This window comes from Epinephelus lanceolatus, chromosome 2, assembly GCF_041903045.1.
Source record: "Epinephelus lanceolatus isolate andai-2023 chromosome 2, ASM4190304v1, whole genome shotgun sequence".
NCBI classification, from domain to species: domain Eukaryota; kingdom Metazoa; phylum Chordata; class Actinopteri; order Perciformes; family Serranidae; genus Epinephelus; species Epinephelus lanceolatus.
Genome location: NC_135735.1, coordinates 48737593 through 48762500, shown reverse-complemented (window position 1 = coordinate 48762500; position 24908 = coordinate 48737593). Strand labels below are relative to the sequence as shown.

The 24908-nt window shown below is 41.7% G+C and overlaps 1 protein-coding gene across 3 annotated transcripts in view; it reads left to right on the top strand.

Annotated features, from left to right (window-relative positions):
* Window positions 1–24908, top strand: part of abhd17c (abhydrolase domain containing 17C, depalmitoylase) — a 47739-nt gene that overhangs the window by 10099 nt on the left and 12732 nt on the right. Inside the window, exons 2-4 of one of the 3 annotated variants that reach the window (XR_013488161.1) lie at window positions 12044–12223; window positions 22466–24624; window positions 24708–24882. Coding sequence is in view for 2 of the 3 variants with exons in the window: in XM_078162226.1 (XP_078018352.1) it covers window positions 12044–12223; window positions 14729–14912 (364 nt within the window). In the remaining variant the exon portion in view is untranslated. The other 2 variants (XM_078162226.1, XM_033620627.2) reach the window with 2 other exon arrangements.

Genomic DNA, 24908 nt, shown 5'->3' with positions numbered 1-24908 from the left:
TGTGTGTGTGTGTGTATATATATATATATATATATATATATATATATATATATATAAAAATTTATGTATATAAATTTGTTTTACTGTCGAGTAGCGCCTCCAAACCTTAATAGCTTCATCATGACAACAGTTTGGGAACATAACTGTGGATTGGAAAGAAATTTGGGGATTTGCCTTGCAATAGCAAATTAGTGGAGCATGATTTAACAAAAGTACAGTAATCAGTTACCCTGGCACCACTTAGGCAGATTAACAGATTATATCTTGGCTGAATTTTACAATAAGCCTGTTCATATAAGCATGACTTTATTTCATTTGTGTTACACAGGCATCCTCACATCAGTGTGAATGTGGACTCTGTGGATGGTTAAAGCCTCCTCTACTTTTAAGAGATAGCAATGAAGCACGGTCTTGCGTCTGAGCTTAGGCGTTATTCTGTCCATGCTTTGTGTCTGACATGGCTAGTGTTGGCAAAACAGATAGTCTGACTCTGCATTGATGATGTGAGTTCCCAAATGGCCTAAGCAAAGATTCTAGACCACACTATTTACATGGACTTGTTTTAATCCATAGAAGTATTATTTATTCATTTTTTAACATTGTCTTCCATGAGTATTACATTTAGCAGAATCTGTGAATCCAAGCAATTCTGGCTCTCGAAAAGCATCCCCAAGTAGGCCTGTCGCGATATGCGATAAGTCAGTTAATTGCACGGTAAATTTAAAGGGAGACAGTAATTTTTCCGGCCGCAATGATTGCCATGTTCATGCATGTTTGTTTTCCTCGTCTCTCCCCACTGTTATTTCTTTATAATGGAGAAGGATATAAAGTAATGAAATTAAAGAATAGTCTTGGGAATTCTACATTAGAAACGGGCTCTTATTTATTAATCCCTCTGTATTATTCTGTTTTTACACACGATCCTTTCCTGTTTGCCAGGTTACGTTTAATGTATAGCGCCGGCCTGTCATATCAAACTCAATACTTCCTACGTCTGTTTAAAATTAAAATCCCATTATAATTTTGGTTGAGATAATCCCTTCATTTTCTAAAAAGGCTTTTATTGTGGAACATTTGCAGGAACTTGTGGAGGATTCAGTGACTGGCACAGTTTTCATGCTGTACTTCAGATGTAGCTTCTGCCATCTGGTGGCACTTCTTTACATTACTACAATAACATTTCCGCTGGAACATGACCAGCCATAGTGACTGAAATATAAGTAATAATAACAAAAATAGGACTAGAATAACCCAATGACATCACACATCTCATGAAAGACAACCAGACGAACCAATGTGTAGTCTGTCATGTTTGTTGGCCAAGTCACGGCAAGATTTTATGACTTTGCAATTGCCGAATCTAACATAGTGTATGTTGGAACAGACAAAATTGTCGTGTAGTGTGAACCTGGCACTAGATTGCAGATATGAAATTCTAGATATTGTATTTTGACGGGACAGCAGCGGCCGCTGCGCGAGGCGTCTGTTCGGTTTTGGTGTGAATACACCTGTGCTGCCACAATGCTTGTGGATCGCTTGCAGTGTAAAGCAGGCCTTAGAGTGATTGATTTTTATCGTGGTATTGAATAAGCATCGAGAATCGTGGAAATTCTGGAAAAAGGGAATTCCACTGGTCAGAAATGTCATTGTTAATATTTTCAATGACGTATGTACATATCCAAAAGAATCTGCTAATTTAACATGAAATGCAGTTGTTGATATCTGAAATGGGAAATTACATAGCCGTGAGTCACAATCCTTTTCAACATGTAGAAAGTCAATTGCAGATTTCTGTAATAGTTATTCTTACTAGTAAAAAGGAATTACTGTCAAAATGTAGGCCTATTTTCCACATTTAACATCTAAATTGTTTTACAGATATCTGAAATAAACATTTAACGTGTCAAAATGACATTTGACTTATGTGACTTTATTCACTTTGAAAGTATTTCTTGTATCACAGAAACCACTATGAGTGAAACTTGTGTATTGGATATTGTTATCATACTGTCAGTGATGTGTGGGCATTTTTGTCTCAGTGCTCTCCTGCACAGATCTGACACTTGCCTGCCCTTCTGCTCTCATCCCTGGTTGGGTGATGGTGATGGTGTCAGTGCCATGGCACAGCACTGAGACAGTAGCCTTAATTTTATACCTCTGTGTGGTCAACAGCCGTGGCTGGATTAAAAAAATTTGTGCTCGCTTTCCATACGTACTTCTTATTCTTGTGAAGATGATATCTCAGGAACATATTAAGCGGAATTCCTTTAAATTTGGCACAAATGTCGACTTTAACTCAGTGATAAACTGATATGATTTTGCTGGTCAAAGGTCACTGTGACCTCACAAAACATGATTTTGGCCATAATTCAAGAATTCATATGCTAATTATGACAAAATTTTACACAAATGTCTAATAAAATAAAATAATGAAGTGATGACATTTTATATCTAAAAGGTCGAAGGTCAGTTACACTGATAATATGTTCTCCAAGAACACTTTGCTGGCCATTATTCATGTCATGTCTCAGGAACAGAAGGGGAGACATTTGGTCAGATACTGAATTGGTGACACTAATCTTGGGTGTCCACCTTCAAGCTGTGCTAATTGTATAGATCTCCTGTACCGCTGGGTTGAGGATGTGTGTGAAGCACCCATGTTTTAGAATATGCAGAGTCTTTGCAGCAGTATCTATATGTAAACACTGTTCAGTCCCTCCATGATATTGCTATGTTGAGAATGCAGTAACTAACTCAAATTCCTCTTGAATTCTGCATGACCTTGACCCATTGTCCAGTCACTGCAACTTTACCGCAAATATGGCTAGTTAAAACGGGTAAAGTCTCATTTTATTGTAAAGATGCATGCAGCATATGATCTGCTCTTGCCCCTCTCTCTCTTTGTTCATCATGAGACTAGTGCTGCACCTGGGACAGATTCACTGGGTCCACTCCATTTCAGTGTACTGGTGCACCACGTAATATGTAACAGTGAGCATCAGGAAAGCTGTTTAAATTAAGTTTAATATGTCAGCCAGGGGCAGCAACCATGTAACTGTCAGCTGACAGAATGAAAAACAGTGTCGCCCTACAGGGCAAAAGCCATTGCCTATATGGATGGTTATGTTTACAATATGATTTTATGTAAGCCTGAATGACATTCATCAGTTCCCTCTATCCATCTCCCTTGACTTGTATGAGCCATGTGGTCGTGGTGATATAAAGGCCGCTGAAATTTAGCAGTTGATTCGGTGTATCTGCTGGCTACGATGTCTGTCAAATGGTGTGCGGACTCCACCTACTCGGCGAACCATGTTTATACCAGTGTGGTAATGGATCAGACCCAGACACACAGTGACAGGATTTATCGTTAACATAAGGGGCTCTAGTTTCGCAGACCGGGCGCGGCGGAGGCGCAGCGCACCTGCGCTTCGCCAACTGGGTTGGCCAGGCGGATTTTGTGAGTTTGGCACACAGTGCGCCCTGGCGCAATTACTCCTCTATCCCACCTCCGTCCCTCCTACCGGCGCAAGTCGGAAAGAGGGAGGAAAGAAGGCGTGGAGTGGGTTTTACACAGCCCATTCACATCACACCAATCAAATGAGCCCCTCTCCTCGCCCTTAAATGCGCTGCACGAAGGCGTAATGAGAGTTTACTCAATTCGCCATGGCGGAAGAGAGCAGCAGCGTTAGACGGCCAAACTTCTCCCAGGAGGAAACTGATGTTTTGGTCCGGGAGGTCCAAGCTTGCAGTGTCCGAATATACGGAACTGCGAGCAGACCTCCACGGGCTGATGATGCAAAGGTAGCCTGGGAGGAGGTCACCACAATTGTAAATCAATGTTGCGTTTCTCTCGTGCGCGCGCGCTCTTCCTTTCTCTCTCGCAGTTTCACTCTGTTTCTTTTCTTTTGACTTTTCTAAGATGACAGATGCTGAATATATACTCCCTATCTGATGCTGTGGCTGTTTGTGGTTGGCTGAGAGGGATGTGAACTCATAAGTTTGCAGCTGTTTTTAATAAAATCAGGTTCGGTTTCCATTACGCGTGCCAAACGGTGCCAATCCCCTTTGATCTGACATCAGATGTGACGGGACAGTCGATATAGAGATACATTTATGTGCTGATTCCAGATAGTTGCATTGAATAGTGTTTTTTTGGGTATTTATTGCATCGTTAATGTGCCTGATATTCTGGATATTCCTGCCTGTGAAGTTTTGGTGATGTGTGCGCACTGTCCGCTGGTCAGCCAAACTTCGGCTTACACCGGCTGCGCTCCGCCTGCGCTGACAGTAGACCTGGTTTCAGCTGGCGAGCTTTTAGCGCACCTTGGGTGAAGCCTTTTGGCACGAAAGTGTCACTGCGCCAAGCTGGATCTGTCGACACCTCCCCCTGCTGCGCCGCCACACCCATCTCAGCGCACCTCGGTCTGCCAAACTACCAAACTGAGCGCGCCTCGGGTTGCGCTGCTCGAAACTAGCTCTGCGCAGGGTTCACCACCCTGAGCCACCCTGCGCTGCGCCGGGAAACTAGAGCCCAAGGGCTGGGTTGAAATAATCGTTACATCCATTTCAAATCCATCTTCATTTGAATAAACAGAAATCGATTAATAAAATCCGAGATTGATCTTTTAATATTCACTTTTCCTCATAGATGTGTGAAGCTTTAATCTCGCTGGTAATAAATGGGCCCCGGCACTAAATAATTAAAGACTGTAGGTTTGATATGCTCTGATGTTAGTGGTTCTTTAATATGTAACTGTTTACTTCTTAACGTTTTTGTGTGGCTCATTATCATGGCAGAGCCTCTCCTTCTGTCTGTGCAATGAGGCTACTGCTACACACACACACACACACACACACACACACACCCACACACACACGTGCACGCACGCACACAAACACACACTAAGCAGTGAGTAAACAGCAGAGCTGACAGGCTGCAGTGGAGGCGGTGAAGTGGAGATTATTGGAGTTGATGACAACTACTCATTACTGTGAGTGCGATAAAATCTCAGTGAGGAAGAAGTCAATACTTTATTAATACCTGTTCAACATGTATAAACATGTAAACATGTAGAAAACTTAAATTTCAATCTGCTGTATCCACAGTCTCTCATCTGCTAACGTTATGTTTACCCAAACACAGCGCGCTAGCTCAGCTAATAGTGAACTGTTACTAACTACTTTAAGGGTTTAGCTTAGTTTGCCACGTATCTTGAAATATTTTAGCTGAAAATCTACCACTCCACTTGGCTGGTGAGTCAAAAAGAGTTTTTCCAACTGAGCTGTGGGCACATGTTTGCTCATCAGGACTGATGAAAGAAATCAGACATCCTGGACACTTTGAGTTAAATCTGGGGTTGATGATGTCATACACAACATAATGTTGCTAACCTTAATTACTTCTGGAACACTACATGCGAGAGAGACTTTATTTTTTTAGCCCAGAAGCTAACACTGTTGTTAGCTGTAACATTTATTTTAGCTTGCTAACATTTACTGCCAACTTGCTGACACTGTCAGCTGATGTCAGTGTGTCTTTTCCACCTGTTAAATGAAGGTGTGATAAGCTTTTAGCTGTCCAAGGTTGTTTGGGTGGGTGAGCCCAGGAAAGAGAAGAGTCTTGGTCGCACCAAGTTGCTCCATTGTCCTTTTTTCAATTGTAGAAGTGGCAATGTTCCTTGCCATTTTATGTGCTGGACGTGGGGTTTGTTGCAGCAGATCTATAGCCTACTTGTGCTTCAGCTCTATGCAGAGCCTAAGCCATAGCCTACACACATGGCCTATGTCGTTGTGAGCATGTATACTTGTGCGGTGGTGTGTCTGTGTCACTCTGCAGATAAACCTCCAAAACACTGGTTGCCGATGGGGTTTCTGTGAAATGCTGTGAAGTGTACACACATTAAACATGGCTCAATAGCAACAATTTCAGTCTCAAGTACAAAAATCAGCTTCATTATAACACTCAGGATTCACAGAAAAGGCACTTGTCTTTTGCTGGACACATTTCCCCCCACACATGCAACATGCTAATGATATTAGCACAAGTACACTATGGCATTTTGCATTGTATAAATTAGCCTAGCTACTAGCGGAGATTTACTATACCCATATGAAGCCAGGATAAATCACACACAGGACTCAAAATGCTATCTGTGAAATACAGGTAAATGAAAGCTTCGTTTTCACAGAGGGAAATGGTTTTCAACTTGCAAAAATAGATGGGAAGTTTGTGTTGCTGCGACATGTACTTACATTTCTAGGAAGGTGCACATCAGGCTATGGCATAGGTTACAGCGTGAGCTCTGTGTCGATGGTACGGAGTCACTTCGACGCAGAAGTGTAAATCCTGCTTTAGTGTGATCAACATTGCTGTTTGTGTAAGAGCCTGTTGGAGACAAATGTAAATCAAATGAATTCAATGACAGTAAAATGACTGCTTAAGGTATGGTTTAATATGTTTATTTAAACTGGTAAATAATTTTTTTTGTCTTTGGGGCGATTTTGGTCCCTCTATCATGTTTTTTGTGGCATTTGGTGACTTCTTGAGGCAACAGAATTCTTACATGAGAATGAACTAGGAACAGAGGACTGAATCAACTACTGAATGGATACCTTGTGGAACTCCTGCCGTGTTGTGGTGTCTCTCAAAATCAATTACGTAGATATATATGGGTAGTTGAGTAAAGTCAAAGATTAACTATACTACCATATTGAAACATTTTTGTAATAATTGTCTGTAATAGTGTCAGTAAGATCATCAGACTTGGAGGTCTTAAAGTTTTGTAGTGAGTCTCCAGTCACAACAGTGTGCTGAATCAAAATCCATTGTGAGTCAGCTGGCGGTGGTGGGTTCTTTGTCCATCCATGTGTGGGGTCATAATCTTCTATCAGGACTGCCCAGTTCAGTTGCTGCTTATCAGAGACAGTTTGTCGAGGCCAACTGCTTAGTCACACCCAAGCTGTTTTCTGAAAAGCTCTTATGATGGCATCACTTCATAGGACACATACAAGCCAGCACCTCTTATCCAGACCCTTTGCTATGGCTCTTAAGAAGTAAGGGTCTAATTCTAAGTGTGTGTGTGTGTGTGTGTGTGTGTGTGTGGCAGAGGGCTGCTGAACGTATTGTCAGAGAAAAAACAGTCGTCAAACAATTTTATTTTATTTTTTTACAGCACCAAGTTTACCAAACCTACATCAACAACTCCTACTGGCGAACAAGCAGACAACAGAGAGAAATCATCCCTGTGTTGTCATGAGGAATGGAAATTATCACCTTCCACTGGCCATTTAACATACCAGCCATGGTGGCAGCCGGCAGGTTAAGAAGGCAAGAGATTGAATCGCTCTGGCTAAAGGCTACCTGAAAGTAGCGGAGATAAGGAGATGGGCTCTGGTTTGGTTGGTTCTCGTCCCAGTGATTGGCACAAAGTTTGTGTCTTGATTGCAAAAACAAAATAATAATAATCTGACTCTGTTGGTGTCTTCTGCAGAGAGGAGACGAGCTCCCACCACTCCTTCACTGCTCCTTGTTAGAATAAAAGTACATAAAATAGAATCCAGATCAGCACTCTTCTGAATTACCTGTGTCAATCTCTTTCTTTCTGCATGTGTGTATGTACGTCATTTGATAGATGGTGACCTGGGACTTAAAAGTGTAGGTCGAAGTTGCTTTGTAGTAGCTGTGTTTTGTCTGTTGGCTGAAATGGTGTAAAAAATAAAAGTCGGGCACACTTAAGTGTGAGGAGCAGAGGGAAAGGGAGAAGGAGAGGAGGATGGTGCTGTAAGATCAGGTCACATTACTGTGAATAGTTCGGATATGGGTTTGGGTTTAGCATGTTCAAACGTGTTGGAGTTGTTGAATTGCATGTCATGTTTTCTTGATTTGGCTGAAACTGCTAGCTGCTGGATAAAAACATTGTTGGTAGCAGTGTAAATCACCAATTTCATCAAAATCAACAATATTATATTGATTCTTTGGACAATGTTACAATATTTGCCAATATTACAAAGTCTGCACCAATACAATTTCAATTTGATGCAATTTAGCGGCCTGAGATTGATACGAGACGATATCATCTGCTCATTTAATACAGTTGGTTACAGAGGAAGCTGCCCCCCCCCCCCCCCTTCTTTTTTCTTTCAGCCATAAAAGATAAAAAAACAACAAAAATAATGAAAGTAATTGTAACCACTTAAGTGCAATAAGGTTTACTTTAAACTGACTCCACTAGCACACATAATACAGCACAAGGGATAATTTAACCTTCAGGGCTTTCTGTCAGAGAGACCTTTCTGGAAGAATTTTTTTCATTTTAACCCAAACCATCATCTTTTTTGTAAAACTTCAGCACTCTCTGGCTTAAAGCCCTGAGGGCAAACTCCTTTAAACAGCCATAAAACATGGGCTAACAACTACATCGGTTAACATAAGTATCAAATTCAGCTCAATAACAACTGTCAGTGTTCATGGACAAAACAGTTGTTTTTTGCCAGTGACCCATTATTTGCTCAAGCATGTTTCCATTGCATAAATTAGCCTAGTGGCTAGCAGACTTTTTCCCCTACTTAAAGGGATAGTTCGACATTTTGGCAAATTCGCCTATTGCCGTAATCCCTATAGTCATATGAGTAGGTACATTACCTTTAATTATCAGTGCCTGTTGTTCTGAGATCGGTGGGGCAGAGCTGCCTGCTGCTCAGCGCACAAAATGGAGGTGAACGGTACAGCCCTCCTCTCTCCCTCAAAACTAATCAAATACACCATCAAATGACTCCGCTCTTGTGGACAACTTGTAGCTTACACATTCACCACGCTATGAAATAATAATGTAATATTACGAGACAGAGTTGTTTTGAAGCCAAATGCACAGCTGGAACTACATTCCAGACATACAGTACTTGGTGGGCGGAGTGATTTCAAACAGCGTATGTTTAGTGCAGTTACCCCCGTCATCAAAACAACAAGTTTGTTGAGAAGAAGCCAGAATATACAGAGGAAGATTTACAGGTTTTGGAAGAAGAGAGAGCAAGAAGAGAGGGGGCTAAGGGGAGACCCAGAGCCGGCATGGATTGGTGGTGTAAATGTGGGGCTTATTGGCCACTTTATTAGGTACACCTGTGCAATCTAATACAGTCCAATACAACAGCTCTGCCAGAAGCAAACAAAGCTTTTACATTTACAGTTTTTGTTGACATTGTCAGAACGGTGATTATTCTACTTTATTATTGAAGTCGTAGTGGGTGGTGCTGGTGTACTGGAGTGCAATATATTAAAAAGTGTTCCTAATATTTTGTCCCCCTCAATTAGACAAAATTAGGAGGCCACCCCAGTACACCACCACCATTCACTATGACCTCAATAATAAACAAAGTAGAATCATCACTTTCTAGACAATGTCAACAATAACCGAAAATTTATAAGCTTCGGGGGAAAAATCATGGTATAGCTGTTCTACTGGATTGCATTAGATTACACAGGTGTACCTAACAAAGTGGCCAGTGACTGTATGTTACATACATATGTTGATGGTGGGATGGGACCAGAGTACGCCTCAAAAAAAGTGTGTAATACATTATTATTTCATAGCTGTGCATTCCCCACGCTATGAAATAATAATGTATAATTAAGTAACATTACGACACATGAAGCAAATACTCTAACTACTACTTTACTGTAAGAACTACTTTCTTGAGTAAACCACTGGGCGGAGTGACACAGTGCGCAGCTGAGACAGTGCTGTAGTTATTGCTTGCAGCCTTGCATTTGCGGTATCGTCAGCTGGACGCACCAGAAAGTTTGAGAAAAGTTTAGAGTGTTGTTGTAAACCATGGTTTACAACAAGCCGAAGACATGGAGCAGAGTGACGTTTCACGTAGTACCAACCAAAAATACGGACAGGATGAAACAATGGCTATTTGTGCTAGACAGCGACCCCAACACGCCTGTGGAAATGGTCCGGAAAATGTTTTTTGCTCCATCCATTTTTTACTGGAGAAGTACAGTGAAAGGATGTAGCACAGAAGCTCAGGAATGGTTCAAACGCTTTTCTTGAAAAATACTGCCATACCATCTGTCGGCATCACAAAACGAGCAGAAAGGTAATGTACCTACCCATATGACTATAGGGATTATGGCAATAGGCGAATTTGCCAAAATGTCGAACTATCCCTTTAAAGCTGAGTACCGATAACAAATTAATTTTTTTTTTTTTTTTTTATTTGCTTGGTTCGGCTCACTTGACATGCTGCTGTGGTGTGCTATGGCCTGTTCAAGTGCTGGAATTTGTTATTTATGACATTTACTGCTGTGCGAGCGGCGTGTTTGACTGTGTGTAACAGCAGCCTTTTGATGGTCATTTACACCGCCCCCCTAATATAATGGTAGAGGGAAAACTGACATTGTTTGTATACACCATGTGCTCTGTCTGTTGACCTGTATTTTCTCCAAAATCCCAAATATTATCATGCTACTGATTTATTTTTAGAGTAAATAATGTTATCCTCGTCGTCTGTCTCTCGGTTGCTTGCCGTTTGCCTGCCGCTGTTTGACGGTGACACAGACTTTCAAAATGAAAGCATATCCTAAAGATGACAATATGGATCAATGTTTTCACTTTGCATTGATAATATTGGATTGTTGATCATTTAATTGATATATTGATCCAGATTGATGGATCGTTACACCACTAATTGTTGGTAAGTTGTTCCATATTCATTATTTGTGATGATAAATACTTGTTATAGATCCTGGCTCCCTGGCCTTTTTTAAAAGTAGTGTAGTTTGCTGCTGCTTGTGTTGTAGACTGCCGTGTCGGCTTGGTTATTGTATTAACAGTGCGAGACCACACATTACTCACACACTTAAAGTGTCAAACTGTGTATTCATTTGACTTATATATTTGGTTGTCTGCCCTGCTAGTTTAGTCTGCTTTACTTTTTTATCCTCTCACTGAGGTTTTGAGCAAATTATTAGTAAAATCTAAAATGCTGACCATGGCCCTGAAACATCCTGCCAACAGTTGTGCTGCCTAAATATTAGCAGGTCACTGTTTATAATGGTACTGAAATAGCCCACTGTATTGTAATCCAGATATCTCTCTCTGTTGCCCTTGCATCTCTGTAGTTTTCTCCCTGAATCTGTCTTGCATCTCCATACGGGCTATAGGCTGCATTAGAGCTCTGATTCTCTGCCCAAGTTAGATTGGACCCGACCTGCCGGGCTGTAATTTCTCATTATTTACCCGAGGTTGATTAGGTTAACAGAGGTAACTGTGACTGGGAGAAAGGGGAAAGTGATGGAACAGTGGGAGAGGGATAGAGCGCACAAGAGAGTGATGGAAAATGAGAGAGAGAGAGAGAGAGAGAGAGAGAGAATCATCTATGTGCCACATCGCCTGCTAAAGACTGCTAAAATAACCAAAGGAAGAGAAGAAGGAGAGGTGGTGTGAGGAAATGTAGCAGCCCTTAGCTTGTAATCAGTGTTTTGATATTAAATATATATATATAGGCTATATTACAATTTATAAAATATTATATACATAGTCGGGCTCTGGCCCAAAACTTCTGCTGTGGCATGTGCCGAGCTTGGGCAGAAATTGTGCGGGTTCAGAAAAATAAATTGGGTCCGATCAGAGCTTTAGGCTGCGTAAGGGCCCACTACCGGCCTCCTTTGCAGGAACCATCGGCTCCGCTCTCTGATCTCACACACACTTTTTGCCCCCTCCACTTCTGAATTGAATCCGGCTCTACTAGCAAGAGCACTGCCTTCATACACGACATGACTGCTCTTCCCACTAAGCTACTGGACGCCCCAATACTATGTAGTTTTTTCTAGTAAATGTGGAGGAATATCAAGTTAGACTGCAGTGCCATATCTTGCATGAGGTAAAAATCTAACAGTTCGCAGTTATATAGTTCAGTGTTTCATCTCCACTTTAATGCGTCTTGTTTTTAATTACTTTTACAGTATGGTGTTGTCTTGTTTCCTCTATGTGAAATCATTCAATAAATGAATTTGGCTTGTCTGTCTGTTGTTGTGTAGGTATGGTGTAACTCCTGAGAACATCATCCTATATGGTCAGAGTATCGGCACTGTGCCTACCATTGACCTGGCTGCTCGCTATGAATGTGCTGCTGTCATCCTACACTCACCACTCATGTCAGGGCTACGGGTGGCCTTCCCGGATACACGGAAGACCTACTGTTTTGATGCCTTCCCCAGGTGAGTCACACACACAGCAGCATACTGTACATGCACGCCATAGAAGTGGTTACATAGACAGCTAGCAACAATTGTAAAATTCTAAAATCGTAAAATTGTAAAACATTGTAAAATCCAGTTGCCACTGTTGGTAACCAGAGCAAAATGCCACATCCCTATGTCAGTATGCAGTAATTTTGCCTGGCAGTGATTTTTATGCCTCCGTACCGGCGATACCAGTGGCCAGAGGCATTATGTTTTCAGGTTGTCCGTATGTCCATGCTTATGAATGCAATATCTCAAGAACGCCTCAAGGGAATTTCTTCAAATTTGGCACAAATGTAATTTCTTAAAATTTTGCACAAACACTCACTTTGGGTGTTTCTCAAAGTCAAGGATCCTTTCTTGGGAGGACGGGAAGGAAAGATCCTGCAGAGGCAAGGCAAGAGTCCTTCCTAGCATTCAGTGAACACACATTGGAACAGACTACTGAATGTCCCCAGGTGTACATCATTAACCCTCAGCAGACTGAGGGGGTTTCAGGGTACTGTGATAATTGTGGCACTCTCTAATGTTGTTGTACAATTTTAAACAAATATATCAGTATTGTCAGACTTTTAGAGAGAATATATTTCTGGATCACATTTAAGATGAGTGGAGTAATGAAGTAAAGACAGCAGCTGAAAAAAGTTATCATTAACAGTTTATACACAGACTCACACACAGAATCACTCTGTCATTTCAAAGTGATCCATATTTTAATCCATATTTTATGTGTGTGTCACCACACACTCAGCTACAATAATATGAATAGTGGATCTGATCTGATGAGCTGCGCTTCTCTGAAACAGTTGACTGCGCCGATTTACATTATACCGCCAGGTAATCCACTGAAATATGTTCACCTCAAAACAACAGAGTAATGCTTTGACCTGTAGGATATTCTGATGTTTCTACTCTGGCCGTTCTCACCACGATTCCCCCAAAAAATACATCTATTGAAACTGACAGAATCAAAGCAATTATCATGTTGTTCTCATGTGAACAGTGGGGGAGGAGGGGAGGAGGGCACTTAACGCTCCATATCTGCTGTGAATGATTAATTTAAAAACTTTTATGTTTTATCTAAATCACGTTATTTAAGAAAAAACTCATTATTTGACAGTGGATGCATTGTTAAGTGTAAATTATGAGATTTCTGTCAATATTTTTTTCACACTTGTATGATTAAAAACTCTTGGAGACATTAATCCAAATAAATGACATATTTATCTAAATTCTGCCGAGTTCCACTGGCGCAGGTTTCATTGAAGAGGCCCCGCCCTCACTTCCAGCAAATCGTGTGCCAAGCATTGTGGGGATTTTATACCCACGGAGAATCCACACATGCGTCCTTGGAATTCCTCTGAAAGAAGGACTTTGTCCTTCGTGAAACTCGGAAGGATCCTAAGTTTTTAAAATAGCTACTGTGTAATTTTTTTTTAAAATATGCTCATTCGTTTTTATGTTTTCCCTTGACTCACTGGAACAATTAATAAAACAAGATCTCAACTTGCACAAAATACATGGTGAAGATACAGGAAATAACAGCTGCAGTGCATCCGCTGAACAGTAAAGCATCACTGGGTTATCATGAACCTGAGTCAATTCAGCATCTGCTGTCAAAGCACACACTGCAAGGTACAATTACAGGAATGTCTGTAATTAGGGCTTGTTATCACCACTGATTTCCTGAATCGATTTGATTTCGAGTCACATGGTGCAGATTCTATTTAATTTGATTCAATGCAACATCCATTTGATTAGTGATATTTCGGTTACAATACCAATTTTGCTTGAATGTGAAAGAGATTCTCAGAGAACTAATACTGTAAATTGTCCAAGGGGGGAAAAAAGTATGTAGAACAGGATTAGAGTTGAATATTTTAAAACTAAATGTTGTTTCTAGTGCAGGAACAGTTATTTTGAAACCGCAAAGTCACCATATAAACTCAGTATCTCGCTGGAAACAAATCTAAATTGTCGATGAAATAAATCATATTCTTGACATCACAATACTGAGGGAAGCTTAGCAAGAATAAAGAACACAGACGTCACATCAGTCAGTATCATTCCGTTCTCCTGTCCTCTGTCCTCCTCCCTCTGCTGCTGAGGAGAGTCACTGCCTGCAGGTTAAGTTTCCGCTGATTATTTTCAAGATACATGGCAAACTAAGCTAAACCATTAAAGTAGTTAGTAACAGTTCACTATTAGCTGAGCTAGCACGCTGTGTTTGGGTAGACATAACGTTAGCAGATGAAAGACTGTGGATACAGCAGATTGAAATTTAAGTTTTCTACATGTTTATACATGCTGAACAGGTGTATTAATAAATTACTGACTTTTTCCTCACTGAGATTTTATTGCACTCACAGTAATGAGTAGTTGTCATCAACTCCAATAATTTAATTTTTAAAATTTTATATACTTTATTAATCCCCCTGAGGGGAAATTCAATTTTTTCACTCCATTGTCATTAACACACAGGTCCAAAAGTCACACACGTGCACAAACAGGACCTATACATGCACAAAGTGGAGAGATGTCAGAGTGCGGGGCCTGCCATGGACAGGCGCCCAGAGCGGTTGGGGGGGTTCGGTGCCTTGCTCAAGGCCACCTCGGCAGTGCCCAGGAGGTGAGTCCCTATAGACTAAGCTACCCTCGCTTATAATCTCCACTTCACCGTCTCCACTGCAGCCGGTCAGTTATATTGTGCGATTATGCATGAATTCGCGAGATCTCGTGGGTCCTCTTGACTCCCGCTGTCCGGCAGAGTTGCACCGCTCCGCACAGCAAAGGCAGCCGCTGGGTGTTGATGGGCAGCGGATAACCAGCACAGCTGTTATGCAATGGACACGCATCCAGTGGAATTCCGGCGTAATACATACTGCCCTGTAATACATAATAGTAATACATACTGCCCTGTCTCCCTGTCTGGGAGATCTTGCACTCACTCGGACAAAATATCAACATTCAGTGACTGGGCGCTATGGCAGGTGTCACAGTACACGGCATTTCGCAGGAGGGAACTGATGATTTTTGGAGACATAACGATCAGATGTCATTGAGAAGTAACCAAAAGGGCCTAAACTATGCAATGGAGGGATATATTCATCATTTTATTGTTGAGAAGGTCGATGAAAAGCTTAAATTACAAGCCAAAATTTACAGGTCACAGTGTAAGCGTGATAAACCGCATCTTGTTGCCGTCACCATCAAGACAACAAGGTATAGGATCAGCATTGTTCCACTGAAGTTAAGGTTTTTGGCTCAGCATATGAGAAAAGGCTAACGGCCTTTTTACCATCTTAGTGTCTCTCCATTAGTTTGGTGCTACAGTATTTACATTGAATCATTCAGCATAACATTTGCCAACCTTTGTTATCTCTGCGATTCCAGATAAATTAATGAAGCTAAGTTCCAGATTTTAATGTTAGTTTAACTAGAGCCCTTTGGACAACAGCTAACGATGTACGATCACCAAAGTACAAAAACTAGAACAAAATAGGCTAATGAACTCCCAACAAACAAGTTGACATGATGAACAACGCAGCTAGGAGCTAACGTTAGGCTAACTTTAGCTAATGTTAGCTAGAGATGTTAAAGATGACTTTATATTTCTTTCCAGCAAAGTGACAATATGTTGCCTCAAACACAATGTTGACTTATCTTAAAACAGATGTAGACATCCTTGTTAATCTTATTCACGTTGAGTTGATGTTGTGGTCTACTGCACAACTTAATCCAAAGGAGACATTTTTCTCGGTTGAGATGTGGTTTAGGAAAAGGGAAAAAAACACCCGTCGCCCAGCCTCTCAGGATACCTTGTGTCAGAGTTGCATGTACCCCATGTACACCATTTAGCCATTTTTAAACTTCAAATCTCCGAAAAAGCTCATAAAACCAAACGAAACTGACTTTCTGTAATGCATTTCAATGAACGTCCAGGCAGAGAATGTCGGAGTGTATTGATCTCACTGAGCTTTGAAATCAGGAACCAAAGAGTTGAACCTGTTGAAATAAACATTCCTTTTGTTATAAGATAAGATACACCTTTTTTCATCCCACAATTGAGAAATTACAGTGTTACAGCAGTCAAAATTTAAAAACTTAAAAAACTAGGCATGCAAAAAAAGTACAACAAATACAAGAAACAGCAATAAATAATAATAATGATAATAATAATAATAATAATAATGAGCAGTGGATAAAAAAGAGAGCAATGGATTAAAGAGAGCATATTTAGTGCAAAGTGAAAATTGTATGTGCAAATAAACAACAACAAGGGGGACAGTTATGCTTATTATGATGTCCCTAAAGTGTCCGTGGTGCAGTTTATTGTGAACAGTGCTGGTTATGTAGCCTGACAGCAGCAGGCAGGAAGGACCTGCGATCTTCACACACTTTGGGTGAATCAGTCTATTGCTGAAGGAGCTCTCCAGACCTTTTATCTCCTCCTGCAGGGGGTGGGAGTCATTAGTCCTCAGAGATGACAGCTTTGCTGTCATGCTCCTTTCTCCCACCACCTGCACAGAGTCCAGAGAGCATCCCAGGACAGAGCTGGCCTTCTTGATCAGCTTGCATGTCGCTCATTTTCAGTATGTGACTGCAGCATGTGCATGAGAGGGGAGGGGCTGCTGAGTGCTCAAAGAGGCGAGCTGAGTGGAGCAAAGAGCTTTCTTCAGAGCTGCTTTTCTGAAGCAAAACAAAAGTTAACGTTCTAAAAAAAGAGAAAACATTGCATGTCCTGTGATGTGACTATCGCACATCGCGATGGCGATGTTCATACGATATATTGTGCTAGAGCCCTGCGCGGGACTGTTACACTCCCGCCTGCATCCGCAATGTGTATGTCCACTCCCGCCCGCTCCCACAAAACTCTGAGAATTTATGCCCGCACAATAATAGAGATCCATGATTTTGTGTCTTCTCCCATCCCGCAGGAGAAAACACGTCATTTTATAGGCTATTAATAAAGAGATTCATGGGGTTGTTTGTTTTGTTTCCCTGGCCTGCATGTCTTTTATAGCGCTCCTATTTCGTTGTTTTCATTTAGTTTTTAATGAAATAAAGGCTGTTTCATATTCTATTCTCCTTCTCTGTATTTTATTTATTTTTCTACCTTTATATAATCACACAGTGATTGAGGTTAAGGCAGGTCTGCCTCCAGGATGAAGTTACTGAGGGGGCGGTTAAAAATTACGAGGGGACAAATCTTTATGCAACGTAAGTCCACAGTGAGTTATAAAGAGTGCGTAATTGTCGCGTGGAATGACAGCCCGTCACCGGTGAAACACAATAAACTGCACGTCTTCTTTCATGTTTGTCTCATGACAGATGGAGCTTACAGACAGACAGACAGACAGACAGGTGGAGCAAGCGGCAAATTGGTATGAAAGCTGGTTCAGGGCATATTTGTCCATTATGAATAAATATGGAGTGGAAACACTCATGCATGTGCACCAAGATCCCGCAGTGGTTTTTTTTAGCCATCCGTTCCCGCCCGCAGCAAAGTCCAAACCGTCCACACTACTTGAACGTTAGCTTGCTAGGTTGCTGCTGCTGCTACTCTCGTCCATGTTCACCCACACCCGCTCACAGTGCACGAACTAGGAACACAACAATGCAAAAATCTGCACCGCATCCGTACCGCGCCTGTGTGTATGGTTTAAACGCGGAAAAGCGCTGCACGAATATTCCGCAAATCCGTCCTGCATTTCTGCATCGCGGCAGTGAGAATGAACCTTTATGAATGGGGGAAATGAGCCCTTTGCACCAGATGTCAGGAAAATATCCTGACTGTAATACAATGTTGAACAACATCAACACTGCACACTGCATCTCTGGGGTGCTGCATTTGAGCATTTCAGTTTTAATGCTGTCTGGACCACATGCCTTCTTTGACCTGGAGAGATTTTATCTGTGTGGTTAGTTCTCCCCAAGTACTTGGGAAATCAAGAGGGTTTTGGTTGTTTTTAATTGTTTCTTCTAATGTTTTGAGTTTTTCTTTTATAATGGTCTGAATTTATTGGTATATCTTTGTACAGATTTTCAAAATGTGTTTTCCAGATGTCGCCATTTGATTTGATTTTGATTAACTGCGTTTTTGATATCTTCAAGTTTCATGTGGGTATCATTTTGTTTTTTGTTTTTAATTGTACATTTATATTTCTTTAAAATTTCATTGAACCTAATGCGTAGGGCTGTGTTGTTTGGTCACTGATGTTTTTCATTCGCTATTTTTCTCAGGTCTTTTCTGTTGGTCTTGCATTCTTGATCAAACCATTTGTCAACATTTTAATAGCCGCCTTGTGAAATATATTTATATCATCAATGGCCTTGTTTACACCATCTCTGGTAGGGACATATTGTTTTTTGTTATATATTGACATGTTATTTATCAGTTCAGGTGAGTTTAAGGCCATGATGAATTTGTCCTCACTTTCTGGGGCCCATCTGTAAGTGGGATTTAGTTTATACAGCTTACTGTCACTCATTTGACCTGAGATTTTAGAGAACACATTTTTTGGTTGTGGTCTGAAAGAGCTGTTTGTTGTCTGTCAGTGAATGCACTGATAGTAGAGGGGTCCATGTCAGTGATTGCGTAGTCTACCGCGCTAGACCCAAGAGCTGAGGAGTATTTGAATCTCCCTGAAGAATCCCCTCTGAACCTACCGTTAACTATGTACAGGCCTAAGGCCCGTCAGAGATAGACTACCTCCCTGCCACTTTGATTTATTTCAGTCAAGGTTGTTCCGATGGGTGATAATTGGTGTGGTAAACAGGGGAGACTGACCAAACACATGGTTGTTGCCCTGTGGGTTGAAGACATCAGGTTCAATTCCCGTTCGTCCATTCAGATCTCCAGTTAGAAGCACGTTTCCTTGGGCCTGGAAATATGTGATCTCTCAATGGAGAGTTTCAAATATGTCTTTTTCAAAATAGGGAGAATCTACTGGGGGTATGTAAATAGCACATAGATATAGATCTCTATCAGTTATACCCAGCGTTTGATCTAATCTTAGCCAAATGTGTGATTTACCCTGTTTTACTGGTGAAATCAAAAGATCTCCTTTATACCACACCAAGATCCCCCCAGATGTTCTGCCCTTGCATATGGTTTTTAATTTTATAGAGGGCACCATGACTTCGTTATATCCCGTAGGACAGTGAGTGAGCATATCATTTTGACACCATGTTTCAATGTTACAATTACATCAATGTCTTTGATGGATTTCGTAAAGTCAGGGTTTCCACTTTTCAGCTCAGTGGTAGAGGAGTGGAGACCCTGAATATACCAACAGCTTATATGAAACAAACGCATTTAAAAACAGTTAAAATGAACCTATATAGTGAGGCAAATATAAAAACACCTATAACTATGTATACAGTTACTACACTAGATAATGATTTGATATGAAATTTTATGGTAGCATACTGTTTTCACTAATACTACTACTGTACTGACTACTACCTTTTTATTGTGTTCTGAATATGTGCATCTTAGCTGGACAGAAGCCGGGTGCAGAGGGTTTGTAGCATCTCTCTGATGTCTCCCAGTTCAGAAGGCAGGTGCCGCAGCATGTCTCCACCGCTGATGCTGCAAAGGGTGTCGGCGGGCAAAAGGTCGAGGATGGGGAAGGCAGTCCCCTCCGGCTGCGCTCCACATCTGTGAGGTGGTGGGTGCACGGGGAGTCAGAGGCCCATGTTGAATTGTCATGTCTCCTTGCATTAGGCGGGATAATCCTGGGGTGATGATGGAGAGGAGAAGGCCTGGGGTGGTCTCCAAAACCCTGAGTAGAAGTGGGGGTTGGAGGGCTGTGTCCTAGAGCCATGTCTTTGAGGGACTTTGCAAATATCCTCACCCTATCTCTTTGTAGATGGAGTCCATCATAGAGGTCCCATGTCCCAATGGTTGGGTGGAGGGCCAGGTGGACATTGGGTAATGTGGCACATCCTCTTCTGATCTCCATATTAATATCATTGATGATATGAGGAGGAGTGTCTGCCCTGGGTAGCAGGGTGGAGACCACAATGCGGGTGTCAGGGAACTCCTTACTGGCCTGCTCCGCCATCTTCTTCACTGCAGTGTCCTTATAGAGGCGGTGCAAGTCATTTGTTCCTGTGTGGATCACCAGACATTCAGGGTTCTTGAAGATCTCTTTTTTCAGTAGCTTCATTGCTTGGCCTGTGGTGCTGCAGCGTTTAGACAGCACTTTTTTAACAGGAAAAAGCTAGTTTGTGTCCAGGTATTTCCCATTAGAGTCAGCCAGCAGGACCACTTGTTGGTCTTGCTCCTCATGCTGAGTGGAGGAAAGCTGGGATGGACAGAGCTGGCTGTTGGTAGCTGGTTGTGTGGCTGGATCAGCAGGTGCCAGGGTGTTGCTGGGCACAGAAGGTGGGATAGAGACGAGGCAGGGGTCTGCGTCACTGGCAAGGAGAGTATGTGTCTCTGTACTTCTCATTGTGGGAACTGATGAGAGTTTGACAGGTGTTGGATTTGCCTGGTGAGGCTCCTGTCTCTCTTCTTAGCATGATCCTTCCCATTGGCAAGCTGAGCACGGAGTACACTGTTCTCCTGTTTGAGTGCCTCTAGACAAAGTCTAGAAGTCCGAAGTCAGATGCCAAGGTCTGGTTGTCTCTCGAGATGCTGGAACTCCTCTTTAAGGTGCTGTAGAGCGTTGTCTGAGGGGTCAGACAGCCTAGCCTGAGTTTGCTCTTTAAATTCAGCATAGTCTAGCTCCAGCAGGGCCAGACTCTCCTTCATCTGGTTGGTGGAGCAGGCAGGGGTCGGAGGGGCAGAGATGGATAAAGTGGTGGGGTTCTCTGCTGGGCTTTCAACATCTTCACAGTCAGAGAGGGCAATGATTCTCTTGGTGTCCACCTCATTTTTAAACAAGGGGAATGCCTCTTCAAATGAATCCATGTTAGCTTCATTTCTTTGTGTCATGATCTTTCCTTTGGTGTGGTATGTGATGGTAAGCAAAGGGTCATCCTTGTCAAGGTGTTTATCTTTACAGATCTTTAATTGATAAGTGTTCAGGAGCTCATTCTTTTTGCAGCTTACTCTCTGTCTGTCTCTGTGTCTTACATTCTCTCTCTTTTTTCTCTTTGTCTCTCTCTGTTTCTCTCTCTTCAATTTAATGGACTTTTTTGAAGTGGAATTGTCAGTGTGTAGGACTTCTGTTGTTGATTTACAAGAGGAGCCCACACTTCACTATCATACAGTAATGTTGGTTCAATTATAGATTGTAATATTTTGAGCCAGATTCTAACAGGTATATCTTAGCTTGAAAAACTTTTACATAGCATATAAATCTCTGCTTCCCATGTCTCTGAGATCATTAACAGTCAGGTTGATACTTCCTGTTGAGGTAATTTTTAGTCCCAGATATGTGTAGGTGGTTGTGTGTGGGTTCTCTGTCAGTGGAGCCCAGCAGGAATCTGATTGGGTTTCCCTGACACCTGGGTTGTTTCTGGAAGACCATATTTTTAGTCTTTTCTAGATTGATTGTCGGGGCCCAGGTGTGACAGACGTTTTGTAGATGACCCAGTTGCTGTTTTAATGCTTCCTTAGATAGAGCTAACAATATTAGATCATCTGCAAAAAGGAGGCATTTAATGTCTGTGTTAGAAATGCTGAGTCCAGGGATATCTGACTGTTCTAGCGGTTTTCATCAATATAAATGTTAAACAGGGTGGGGCTGAGGCTGCAGCCCTGTTTCACCCCTCTGCTTTAGGGGAAGAAATCTGTTTCCATATTGCCAATTTCCACGGCACATTTACTCGGTTTTAAGGTATACCGTGATATAAAAGTTGATGGTTATCATATGGTGTACATTTGCTTATCTACAATATTGAAAGAAAATCTCCCCTTTATTTTAGGTATTTTTTAAGGGGAGACTTTTTATATACACATGCTTTAACAAAATGGTTTCAAATTGTAATGATAGCAATAAAATGTTTGTTCATCCAACAATAATCCTTCTGTCTTCACTCCTTTAAGGGTCATTCTTCCTGATAATAAAGATTTTGTAATATTGTGATACCGCGATATTTTCTAAGATGGTTAGCGTACCATGAAAATCTTTTACCATTGCAACTATACAATCCATTATGTCAAAATGAGTCTCTCTGTTTCTCTTTTTCTCGCTGTCTCTGTCTGTCTGTCTGTCTGTCTGTCTCTCACACATACACTCACACACACACACACACACACACCAGTGGCGGCTGCTGGTCTTTCAAACAGGGGAAGCTCACTTTAAGTCATAAAACATGACATCATGAAATTTGTCATATTGTAGCGAGGCAGTAACTTATTAAAGGAACATTTAATTGAAGCAGTTTTTCAACCACACTCATGCCACAGAACCACAGCAAAACACACCTCAAAGATTTTCAGATGGGTTTAAACACCTGAACTGTACTGTACAAACGGAGAAAATGAGCTATATCGCTTATGGAAATAAGGAACTCCGGACGGAACTCTGTCAGAAGACTCAATTCGCCAATGCCGGTGTGTATTTCCAAAGCGCTGTCAATCACAAAGGGGTTCAGCCTTAAGACAATTCCTCCAATCATCATGCATACACTGAGCGTCCTCCCGCCTACCGCTCCATTAGGTTCCAGGGAAGCTGAACCTCCCTGGAAGTGACGATTTTGTCATATTTATCCAGTGACCGTCTCACTTTGCTGCATGAAAAAAACCTGCTCAGTGCTGTCTCATAGGAATGCTTGGAGGCTCTGCGTCCACCGTGCTGACATGAGAATGTATGACAGGGAGGTCGCGTTTGAAAACTGGTGATAAACAGCTGATGTTTTAACATCATAGTTATGATGTTAAACGCATCCTAGTGCACGTTTAATGCAATGTAAATTCTTATTTTAATGTAAATTCAATAGTGCATATTTGACCATTTCTTCTATGAAATTTTGGGGGAAGTTCATCCTCCCTTGTTGTCTCAGCAATCGCCCCTGACACACACACACACACACACACACACACACACACACACACACACACACACACACACACACCTAACTGAGCCATGTGTAGACTGGCCCTCCTCTCCATGCAGTCAGAATCAAAACATGATCCTGCATGGGAGGAAGGATTGATTTTGGCTTTTCCCCACAGAGAAGATGGCTGGCCAAATTCCTGAATAGAATCAGTCCGGAGTTCATAGAGTTCATAGATGGTTAGTATCGTGTATACCTCTGCACAAATGTGTCCAAAACTCCAAATGAAAATTGAAAAGGCTCTAAAGGGACCAGAGGTATTAACAAAACAGAGTACCTACAAACTTAAAACACATATTTGGAAGCTGCACAGTCCGAGCAGTGTGATTAGCTATTCAGTTAATTTGTTCAGAATATTTCCAGGCTCCAGCCAGGGCTGCTGTGGCAGCTGAAGCAGCAAGATAGGGTCAGGAAGGGATAACTGTAGGGGATGAAGAGTGAGATGTGGGAAAGGAGGAGGACAGCAGCCAACATGCTGCTGTGGAAAGAGCCAGTTTGGGCAGAAGCAACAGGTGAGATTGACAGCAGATATATAAATGCAGAGCAGGTCAGAAAAGCAGATAACTCATTTCTATTCTTCTGTGCCTAGTAGAGGCACTGGATTTTATCCAGAGCTGCTCAATAAGCTTCACTTTAAGCCTTTGATGTACCACAGAAAGCATGTTAAATTTAGTATCTGCATGTGCCCTCTTATGAATAAACTATCAGGAATAAAGTTTTAATTTCTCTTTTTTTGTTTTTCATCTCATATATGTAATTTCAAGATTAAAAATGATCACAAATAAAAATACACACACACACACACACACACACACACACACACACACACACCCGGAGCCACGCACACAGAGATCCATTCATCATTAAATGCCCCAACATTCTCGGCCAAAACATACGCGGAATGGACTTCATGGAGGTCCGCGCGGACTCAAAGCAGACGTCCGCAAGCCCTGTGCGCGCAAAGCTCCGCGCACCAATGACTGCTCGGCATGTATTTTTCACGGATATTTTTACAGGAAACTACAACGTGGAAGTGCGCTTGACTATGAAAGCCCGAATGACTGCGGACATACCTCGCAGAGTAGTAGTCTCTGCATGTTTCTCCTGTTTGTAGAAGAGCATCAAACTAGCTGGTAGCCCATCTCACACCGCTGCAGCAATCCTATACTGCCCTCGTGCGGTTAGGAGCTGAATTGCATGTCAAATAAAGGGGGGAAATAAGACAGCAAATAGTAATAGTCGCATTAAAAAATCTATTTTTCAAAAATAAAACGACTATTCGAAATTCGAAAATTGTCACCCATCCCTAATCACAATGGAGCAGCGCCAGGACAGCATCAGATGCCAGGCCACTCTTGCATCTGGTAGGTTCCCATTTCAACCGCACGTGTACAGTAATATAACTTGAGTATATTCAAATAATTTCTAACCATTTTGTTGTTTACAGGCATCTAACTGAAGGACTCCTTTGAGCCCACTGTTGTTTTGGAGCATGAGGCAGTCATTGGTGGGTTCAAGTGCCTTTACTGGCTCATAAAAAATGAACTGGCCCACCACACAAACTACCCAAATCAGTTGAGCCTGATGAGTGTCCAGGGTGCATCTACCTCTGAAAATTAAAGGTAAAGGTCACATAGCCATTGTTCAA